Genomic DNA, 10,889 nt, shown 5'->3' with positions numbered 1-10,889 from the left:
CAACTTCCTGGAAATTGATCATATTTGACATCACAGGAGAGCCTAGTTTTTCAATGTTATTCTCAAAAACCACAAAAGAAATACCCAAACGAGGTGAACAAAACACCTGAAACCCTAAAATCAAATGGGTTTTTTTTGGGGGGGGGGGGTCAAAGAAACGAATGAACAAAAGAAAAAATATAAATTAAGAAATGAAGCAATTTTATGAATTATAAAAGACAGACAAGAATGCCAAAAGAAAACTCACAACTATGCCAAAAGAAACACTGGAAATCAAAACTACGATTTTCTCAAGACACAACAAAATGGATCACACTGAAGGAATTAAAGAAATAAAATTAGCAAAAATATCACAAGTTGAAATAAAAACAGAATGGAGTACGTCTAAGAAATATCAACATGAGAACGAAACAAGTTTTTTAAAAAAAAATAATAATCTAGTTATATAATACTTTAAGGTTTGTAAAGTACTTCATTCATAACAACATTGCAAGGCAACTGGTGAAAATATTATTGTTTAGTCATATCTGTCTCTTAGTGACTCCATTTGGGGTTTTCTTGGCAAAGTTAGGAGTGGTTCACCACTTCCTTCTACAACTCATTTTACAGATAAGGATGCTGAGACAAATGGGGTTAAGTGACTTGCCCAGGGTATTTGGTACCATGAATCTTCCTGTTTCCATGCCAGGTGTACTATCTGCTGTTCCACCTATATTAGTACTCCTTTTTAAAAGATTCAAAGAAATTGAAAGTTTGTGCTACATCCATTATCACACAGCTAGCTGACTTAAAAATTAAGCTGGTAAGTGTCTAAAAGGTGTTTCAAATCCAGAACTCTACTATCCATTATAAAGTCTCATTTGAAAATCATATGTCTCCTCTTCAGCCTCTATTTCTAAGGACTGACACTGATGACAGTTTTCTGTCAGGTACTATTTGACCTACTATTAGAGGTGAAGTAACTGAATATGCAAAAGGGATTAAAAAGCTTGACTAAAGTTTCAGAGTGAATTAGTAATTGAACTAGATTAGAATAGTTTCTGACTGTGTACTCAGGGATAGGCCTGGTCTCCAGCCTATATTAACCCTCTCAAATCTGGCTCAGGGTTCTACTCATTTATATTTGATAATGCTGCTGTCCAAGATGAGAATGTGTCATTAGAAACTTTTAAACAGTGAAAAATAAATCAGTTGGGGTTTCATTTTGCTTCATGTTTCAGTGTTCCTTTACTAGATAGACAGTGAAATTTCTAACAAAACTGACCAGAGCCTGTTCTGAGGAAAAATAAGTCAAGAAAGGGATAGTTTCTCCATAGAAATGCTAACTTGAAACAATGCCCTTGTTGCTTTTGCCTTGAATGTAACTTTTCAATGAGAAGTCCTTTGAGAGGGCAGCAAAATGGTACAGTGGATTGAACATCAATTCTGAAGTAAGGAGGACCTAAATTCAAATCCAATCTCAGATACTTACTTACTGTGTGACCTTGGGCAAGTCAATTAACCTCGATTATCTCCCAAAAGAGAGAGAGAGAGAGAGAGAGAGAGAGAGAGAGAGAAGTCCTTTGAGTGCCAGAAACTTTCCTAATATGATCATTGATATCTTATTTATCTTTATTGGAATGATTGTTATAACAAATATGACAATGATAAAAATGGAACTAGGTTGATATTGAAAATGTACATACATTGTCATGCTAATAAAAAACAACTAGGGTCTGAACTGAGCTCGTTCTTGCTCTCTCTAGTATATGGTTTGAAGGAGTTTGATATTAGAAATCTGAAATCTTAATCATGCTTACCGAGAATAAGGTCTCCTTTATCCAAGGTCTTAAATTAATAGGTAAAAGGTAAAAATGGATCTTTTAACACCAAGGTCATTCTGTACAACACCCTCACTTTACAGATAAGAAAGCTAACCAAGATGAAATAATTTGCCCAAAGATTCAATAAACACTAGATGCTTAATAAATGTCAATTGAATAAAGAATGAATGAATGAAAGATTTACTACATCTCCAAATATTTTGTTGTGACACGTAGCAGGCAATTATCTCTCTCCTAAGCTTTGACCTGCTCTCTGTGCATCCAAGTGTCCTGAAAGGGTCAAATATATTCTATGAAACTGAAAGCAGGGCCTCTTGGTAATTCTGTAACCGGAATGGCAGGTGTGCAGCTGTGTACAGCTGTGAGTTCTATCACACACAGCTGCTGGACTGTACTCAAAATCACAAAGATTTGCTACATTATTCTCCTGTCCTTGCCAGAAACCCTTGGACTTAAAGCGGTGCAGAATTCCACAGACCAAAGGGTTATGTAAGAGACATTAATACCCATCCATCTTCAGAGCCTAAAATATATGTTCAGGATATCTTTCTGACCTCCTTTGGGTCCCCTTCTCATTTATTTCTATTTTCCTAGATATTGCTTATTTAGCATTTCAAATTAGTACAATTATTTTTCCTCATATTACCTTAAATATCTCATTTCATTCAGCAAATGAACTTCAATACTCATTAGATTGAAATTGCTGTGTAACTAGTTTGTCATTCTGCAGTGGAAAGGTTTAAACTTTGTATTTTTATAATCTACTTTTGTGTATTAATACTACTGCTGATATTAGGCAGCTGAAGAAAAATATTTCCATCAAATGACAAAGGCTCTCCAGTAAAGGATACATTTCATTAGACCACAGGAAAAGTCTGACCTTTCTAATAAGATAGGATTTTCCTCTGTGCCCCCTTCCATTTAAACACTCTCTGGTACTCACTGACTTGTATGTCTTTTTTCAGGGTTTCTCTCTCTCTCCTCTCTCTCTCTCTCTCTCTCTCTCTCTCTCTCTCTCTCTCTCTCTCTCTCTCTCTCTCTCTCTCTCTCCCTCCCTCCCTCCCTCTTTTTTTTGCAGAAGGAAAAAAATCTATGCTACCTCCTCTTTTCTATGAGCCTTTCACACAAGGGGAGCAGGACTTGGCTCCTCAGAGCAATGCTTGGCAAACTCCAAGGCAGGAAACGCAGAAAGGAACGAGTCTGTCAGACTCATTTTCTTTTAGTTCAAATGTTTATTTCAGATTCTGGAGGAAGTAAAGTGGTTCCTTTCCATTTCCTTGTCTCTAGGACCCATGAGTTGGATGAAGCTTAGACATCCACACCACACCTCAGAATGTGCCCTTCATTACACTTAGACAGGAGCGGAAACTTGTCTGAGGATCCCCAATATGAATGGAGCCAAATACATACATACATATATATATATATGTATATATATACATATATATATATATATATATATATGCTTCACTATATGCTTCCAACTAAAATTATGCATTTTCCCAGTTTTGCCACCTTTGGCTGATACATATCTGGTAGAATTTAAGCACCTTTTTTGTCTTTGAACACCTCCCCATCTCTCACATCCTAGAAGCACAATATCTAGTTCACAGTAGGTACTAGATAAATGCTTGTTGAATGAGATTGGAAGTGAACTGAATTGAGCCCTCATGTGATATGATTGTGATTTATCAAAAGCATAATGGGGATTTATAAATGATTTTATTGCATTGTACTAAAACCCAGACTTGAGGCCTAGGAGATAACTTCACTTTGGCTTCTTCTATGTATCATATGATTATATACTCATGGCTACTGCTCTTTTGAAGGAAGATGGATAAAAGGTGTCTGCCACTTTTGAAATTTTGGATTAAGCCATCTCAGAATTCATTTAACTTCTCAAGCACTAACCAACTGAGTCTGATACCAGGATGGCAATACTTTTAATATGTTCCTTTATTTTTATTAGTAATAGGCTTTTAAACTTATAGTCACTAATTTTGCCACTCTCCCTTTTTTCCTTTTAAAAGACACAAATCAACCAAAGGCACTCTGCGGCCAAGCCATGGTGTCTTTATCAAGGCTTTTACATCCTGACACTGCTCCGTCTTACAATACCAAATTCAAAATGTTAGAATCCAAACTGGAGAACCTTCTGATAAATTTACAACTAAACCCTAACAGATGGACCTGTCTTAAGCTGTAGGCATCAGGAATGAAGCCCAATTTTAGATACAAATTACTTACTAAGAATATTTATAGACAGCAAACTCTTTGGGCACAAGAGTCTGTCCTCTGAAATTTTCATGCAGATTAATCTGTAGTTTTACAATTGATAAAGAAGTCAAACATTGCAAATGTATTAATTAATTCTGAGTAGGAGAGTTTACAGGGCAAAGTGTTTCATCTGTTCATTTTTAGCTTTTTTTTCCCCCAGGATGAAAATCTGACCCAATCAACCTAATCATCTGTTGATTAGTTTGAGTCATATCGGTTTTTAACAATCATGGTTCACAGATATATGGGTGTATGTACACACACACACATACATCTACATGTGTATACATGCATATGTATAAATAAATGTACATATGCACTGACATTTTTTGAAGAAGGTAGTTTCACTATATATATATACATATATACTGTACAGAATAAGCTACTAAAATCTAATCAGTCTTTAAATGTCAGAAATCACTACAAATAAATATCCCAAATTTTACAATATATAAGATCATTTATAATATGCTAATAAGAAGCAATGTTTGATGTGATCCTATTGTTTAGGAACAAGAAGAAGTAGCCAAGGGTGAGGTAGCAAAAGGTAGCATGAACTCAGTGGAAGAGCATCAGATTTGGATTAGGAAAATTCTGGGTAAATTGGCATCCCTGCTTTTCCATGGCCACTTCTCTGAGTCTCAGTTTCTCCATTTGGAAAAGTGCTTGACAAACTTATTCTACAAGTGAATATGAGGTAAAATGCCCAAATTGTCCTTTTTTTTAAAAAAAAAATTTCCTCTCTTCTTGGAAACATTTAAATAATGTATACCAGTAATAGGCTATAAGAAAGTAATCTGGATTCATTTTTTAAAATAATGAGCATAAAAATTTAAGAAGTAGGATGAAAGGAAGAAGACTCCAATCCTAAGATAAAGAATGAAACATTGTAACAGTCACAGTGAAATAAACATTTCTGTTTGAATACATTTCTATCCAAGTACAGTCGAAACTGCAGTCATGGGCTTTTTGTGTGCAAAATTGTATTGTATCAAATTTAAATTTGTTACAACTGTCATGTACATTAGTCTAGTGATAAGGAAAATGTAACTTAATATCTGATATAATGAAACAGCGACCACCATTAGCTTCCAGCTATATTAAAACCAGGCTGTTAGTGTCATTGCTGGTGTCATGTGAAAACCTCAGATTCTGTTTGTCTTCTCTAGCCATCCTCAAGCAAATATATGATTATATCAAACAGAAGATCTTGAAGGAAGTCTCTGTGATGAGGTAATTTCGTTGCTCATTCACAGCGCCTTGCATTTGCTGTACTTAAAATAGACACTTGTACCAATAGTCTTTTTATTACCCGAAGGGGGGAAAAAAATCACATACACACCAGTCCTTTTTCTTTCTGCCCGCAAAGGGAAGGAACTCGATCCAGCAAGGGTTGAAACCTGAGTAGGTCACTGTACACCACGATAAAATTCCCTAATCCCTGAGCCAAATTTCCCTAAGGGGGCCCTCCTCCTGATCCTTCACTTTCCAAGCTGACTTTTCCATTCCCTCTCTCGTCTTTCCCTCTTTCATTTCCCCTACCTTAAAGCCTTGATATCTGATCCACTGTGGGTACTCGGGTTACAGTTTTTACAGCTTAGGCTGTCTACTGCTGTATACATTCCTTTCTTTCTGCTCTGCCGTGATTACTTACCAGAGCTTATTTTACACTGGTCCAGATGAAAGCAGTTCAGATGAAGGGAAACACAGTCAGGCAGCTTGAGTATTACAGATATGCAACTCCACAAGGGCACATTGTGTTCTCCGTGACATTTTGTTGCACATATTTATACAGTATAACCAATTTGTTATGTTACTCCAGTCTTCTTTAGGTTTATGGGGGGGGGCTCTAAAAAAAAGCCTCCCTGTGGGTTTTTATTAAAAAGCAGTATTATATTAGAGAGGACAAATAACACTTCTACCCTCTGTAAGGTTAACTTGTTATATTGGAGGGGTAAGTATTAAACAATCGTGTTAGAAATGAGATTTCATGGCTAACTGATATTACTGACACAAAGGGAGTATACAAACTTCACCCAGAGCTCATCTATATTATTCCAAATCAAAGAGAAAAATACAGATCTCAAAGGCAATCAAATTATTATAACCAATGACTTTCTATCAATTTACTTCTCTAGATTGAAATCTTGAGGTTTGTAACTTCAGCTAGCAATGATTTTTTAAAAAAGGAAATTCTGTGTACCAAGGTTAATTCCAATGCTTAGTCCTAAAGCATTAGCTAAAAATTGTGTAATTTTCCCCCTTCACACAATGTTGTTTTTGTTTCTTCCTCACTAGTTCAGACAAACATCTGTTATACTGTAGAAGAACAACTATCTCCCAAACCGCTGAGTGTGCCTGTAGCCAAAGTAAACAAAACAAATCCAGAGGATCCAGCACAGTCAGCCTTTATATCCAGCCAGGATAACATTTCACATGTTTTGATTAAAATTAGCTAATTTGTAATTCTAGAACCTATGAAACTTAAAAGCTGCAATCTATATAGATCACATTGAAAAATGTTTTAAAGGGGCAGGGCATAGTGTGATCTATGTCTGCAGAGCTCTTCATCTCTCACTCTATCCCCAATATAATATGAAATGGAAAAAGAAATCTGGAAATTAGGGTGAGAGGAGATATGGAAGGAATTAGAATGGCAGTCTTATTTATTATGGGGTATCTGGCTTCTGAAAGCTCCATCAAAAAAAAAAGCACAAACTTCTGGTCTTTCAAAGAAACAATTGTCCATTCTTAACATCATTGCTGATTTCCATAAAAAGCTATCAATTTTTTCCAACGCTGTTCCCCCTTATGATGTCAGAACCACAGCCTTATTCATCCATCCATCATACATCCATTTCTCACCTTTTTAGACACTACATCCTTCATCCACAGATGAAGAAAATCCTAGTATCAACATCCAGATATGCACTGACATTATAGATAGGAAAGAAAAGGGAGAAAGACATCATGCAAACAATAAGCACATGTGTATGTAATATTTATTATATACATACATACAACCAGGTGCTCACTTCTGCTTGAGCAGCAAGGAAAATGTGATAAAATGTAGGGTTTTTTTCTGGATTAAGAAAAAATAAAATACTCAAAGTCTTGTCATAATGGACAAGTTGAGTTGGGTCTTTCAAATGTATACTTAAACGTCTAGTTCAATAAGGTGAATTAAAGGATTTTTTTTAAGTGACCAAATGGGCCATTTTAAGGTATTCTATGTCAGCAATGTCCTAACAGATTAAAAAGACTGGAAACTAAGTTCTCTAATACTTATTACCTGCTTGTGATTCAGAAGGAAAAAAAAATCGACCAAGGGGGTGGGGGGGGGGGGGAGCAACACCAGAACAGCCGTGTAAAGTCAACACAGAAAAAAAAGTCATCTAGCCAAAAGCTGCAACCTCATGGAAAAAAAAATGTCCTGAGCTGTGTTCTTGTGCAACCGCTAGAATCTGAACATCTGGAGTGCCAACCTCCTGCACAACCTCTGGAACACAGCTGTACTGGCAGGTCTTTATATCAGATAAGACACCGGGGCTACCCCCCTCTGAACAATAAATACACTGCTGTCAAAAACAGCCCCTTCAGACAGCTTTCTTTCAACAGGACTTACTCGGGTTTGATTAACTGTGAAGTGAAGCATGGATGGGGGGGGAGCAAAAAAAAAAAAAGGAGGTGGGGGTAGAAAGGGAGTGAAAGAAAAGGGGGAGATGGGGGTAGAGAGAAAGAGCAGGGAAAGGGGGGGAAGCACAAAAATTATGTGCAGTTCAGTCCATAACATTTCACTTAGACAATTTAATTATACCGTTGCAGCCGGCTATTTTAAAAAGGGGGTGGGGGAGAAAAGGAGGAAAAGAAGGCAGGCGCTTTTCCGGAGGTGCCTGCCCCATCGAGGCAGCTCCCTAACTTTGGAGGGCTTACAGGGTTTGTATCAGAGGGAACTGCACAAACCATTAGTCGAGCTTTCTTTATGCCCCACCCGTCCCTACTCCCCTCCTCCTTTCCAGGATGCCTCGGTAACTCCCGGCTTTTATGAGACTAAGTAGGGTGCGCGGGGGTTCCCTGTGCCCTCTCCCCTTCCCCTCTCCGTCCGTCGGGCAGCGGGTCCGCAGGGCTGGAGCGGGGGCTCGGCCCCGGACCCCCGGGAGGCGGGGCTGGGGCGTTCAGCGCATCCCACACAAATTGACAAGCGAGCCCGAAAAAAAAAAAAAATCCATGCCGCTGCACGGGGGGGCGGGGGAGGGGAGAGAGCGGAGGAAAAAGCGAGCTTCCCCAGCCAGGGGCTCGTCCGTACCTTCATCTCCTCATTGATCTCCCTTTTCACAGGGTGAGCCGGCTTCCTGCTCCTTTTATTTTCGGGAGGTCTCCCTTCTTTCTCCATTTCTGCCATGTTTTTGTGTCTGGTTTCTGGGGTGATGAAATGGCTGCTCCCGCCGCCGCCGCCTGCCTGGGTGCCTCGGCCGCGGCGGCCGCCGGGGCTGCCGGTGGCGATGAGGGAAGAGGAGGAGGAGGAGGAGGAGGAGAGGAGGAGGAGGAGGAGGAGGAGGAGGAGGAGGCAGAGGTGTCGGAGGCAGGGAAGGGGATCTCGAGCCGGGGAGCGGGAACTCTTCTAGCGGCCACAGCCGTCAGTGACTGTCAGCGGGAGAGGGAGCTCTGGGAGTCGGAGGGATGCCGAAGATGCAGCCGCCGCCGCCGCCGGTGCCGCCGCCGCCGCCGCCGCCGGTGCCGCCGCCGCCGCCGCCGCCGCCGCCGCCGCTGCCCCTGCCGCCGCCGCCGCCACCGCCGCCGCCGCCGCCGCCGCCGCCGCCCGGCCGCATCCTCGAAGCGCCGTGCACCCGTCAGCCATGTTCCGTGTCTCCGTCCGTCTGCATGGGAGAAGGGGGAACGGAGGCCGGGCAGGGAGACCGGGAGCGCCGGAGCCAGCCGCTGTGTGTGCGTGGATGTGGGGATGCGCGGGTGCGCGCGCCCGTGCGCGCCCGCGTGAGTGTGCGCCCGCGGGGGCCGCGCCGGCCCGAGCCCCGCGCCTCCGGGGGGCGGGGGGCGGGGGCAGCGGAGGGAGGGAGCGGAGGTGGGGGCGCTAGGCCGGCCCCCCGGCGGAGCGGCGGAGCGGCGGAGCGGCGGGCGGGGCTTCCGCCGCCGCGGCGGCCGCCGAGGCCGCCCCGCCCCCGCCGCGGCGTCCCAGGGAGCCGGGGCAGCTGTGCTGGGGGGCCGGAGCCCCCGGACCCCGCCGGCGGGGGCGAGGCCGCGGGCGGGGCGGAGCGAGGGGGCCCCCGCCCGCTGCCGGGCCGGAGAGAGGGGGCCCCCCGCCCGCTGCCGGGCCGGAGAGAGGGGGCCCCCCGCCCGCTGCCGGGCCGGAGAGAGGGGGCCCCCCGCCCGCTGCCGGGCCGGAGAGAGGGGGCCCCCCGCCCGCTGCCGGGCCGGAGAGAGGGGGCCCCCCCGCCCGCTGCCGGGCCGGAGAGAGGGGGCCCCCCGCCCGCTGCCGGGCCGGAGAGAGGGGGCCCCCCCGCCCGCTGCCGGGCCGGAGAGAGGGGGCCCCCCGCCCGCTGCCGGGCCGGAGAGAGGGGGCCCCCCGCCCGCTGCCGGGCCGGAGAGAGGGGGCCCCCAGCCCGCTGCCGGGCCGGAGAGAGGGGGCCCCCCGCCCGCTGCCGGGCCGGGAGGGCTGAGCCGCGGAGAAGGGCCGGGGCCGGGGCCGGGGCCGCGGGGCGCCCCTCGCCTTACCCCGCCGCAGACGCCTCCCGGCGCTCGGCCCTCCGCTGGCCTTTCTGGGTCGCGGCCCCCCCGGCCGCCCCCCTGAGGAAGCGGAGGCCCCCGCCCGCGCCCCTTCCTCTCCTTTTAAAGGGCGACCATGACTCCATCACCTCGGCCCCCACGAGAAGTTCCCCCGCCGCGCCTCGAGGCCCCGCTCCCCCCGCTCCCCCTCCGCGGCTCCCGGGTTGCCCAGGTTCCGTGCCAACTCGTTTGGACCCGCGCCTTCTCGGAGCCCAGGCCACGGGGAGACGCCTAGGGCAAGGGAGAGGGCCAGAAGCCGGCTCCGGCAACGCCGGGGCGGCCGCGCCCGGGCCACGCCCGCCCGGCCCGCCCCGCCCCGCCCGGCCCGCCCGGCCCGCCCGCACCCCTGGCTCCGCTCCTCAGGACTTCAAAACTCTTCTCCCTCCAAGAACCAGTCTCTCTCCATCTCTCTCTCTCTCTCTCTTGCTCTCTCCATCTCTCTCTCCATCCCTCTCTCTTCTCTCTCTCTCTCCATCCCTCTCTTCTCTCTCTCTTTCTCCATCTCTCTATCTCTCCATCCCTCTCTCCTCTCTCTCTCTCTCTCTCTCTCTCTCTCTCTCTCTCTCTCTCTCCCTCTCTCCCTCCCTCTCTCCTCTCTCTCTCTCTCCATCTCTCTCTCTCTCCCTCCCTCCCTCCATCCATCCCTCCCTCCATCCCTCTCTCCTCTCTCTCTCTCTCTCTCCATCTCTCTCTCTCTTGCTCTCTCCATCTATCTCTCCATCCCTCTCTCCTCTCTCTCTCTATCTCTCCATCTCTCACTATCTATCTCTACATCCCTCTCTCCTCTCTCTCTATCTCTCCATCTCTCACTATTTATCTCTCCATCCCTCTCTCCTCTCTCTCTCTCTCCATCTCTCTCCATCCCTCTCTCCCCTCTCTCTATCTCTCCATCCCTCTCTCCTCTCTCTCTTTCTCTCTCCATCTCTCTATCTATCTCTCCATCTCTCTCTCTCTCTCTCTCTCTCTTATTTCTCTCTCTCTCCTCCCTCTCCCTTCCTATCTCTGTCT

The 10,889-nt window shown here is 45.7% G+C and overlaps 1 protein-coding gene across 3 annotated transcripts in view; it reads right to left on the bottom strand.

Moving 5' to 3' along the window:
* SOBP (sine oculis binding protein homolog) overlaps positions 1-8,829 on the bottom strand; it is a 232,902-nt gene extending 224,073 nt beyond the window's left edge. For all 3 annotated transcript variants that reach the window (XR_012468508.1, XM_074187282.1, XM_074187283.1), the window contains exon 1: positions 8,407-8,829. Coding sequence is in view for 2 of the 3 variants with exons in the window: in XM_074187282.1 (XP_074043383.1) it covers positions 8,407-8,502 (96 nt within the window). In the remaining variant the exon portion in view is untranslated. The remainder of the gene's footprint in view (positions 1-8,406) is intronic.
* Positions 8,830-10,889: the final 2,060 nt, after the last annotated feature.

The sequence above is a fragment of the Macrotis lagotis genome, chromosome 5, assembly GCF_037893015.1.
Source record: "Macrotis lagotis isolate mMagLag1 chromosome 5, bilby.v1.9.chrom.fasta, whole genome shotgun sequence".
NCBI classification, from domain to species: domain Eukaryota; kingdom Metazoa; phylum Chordata; class Mammalia; order Peramelemorphia; family Peramelidae; genus Macrotis; species Macrotis lagotis.
Note: the sequence above shows the minus strand (reverse complement) of the source record. Positions and strands in the feature narration are given on the sequence as shown.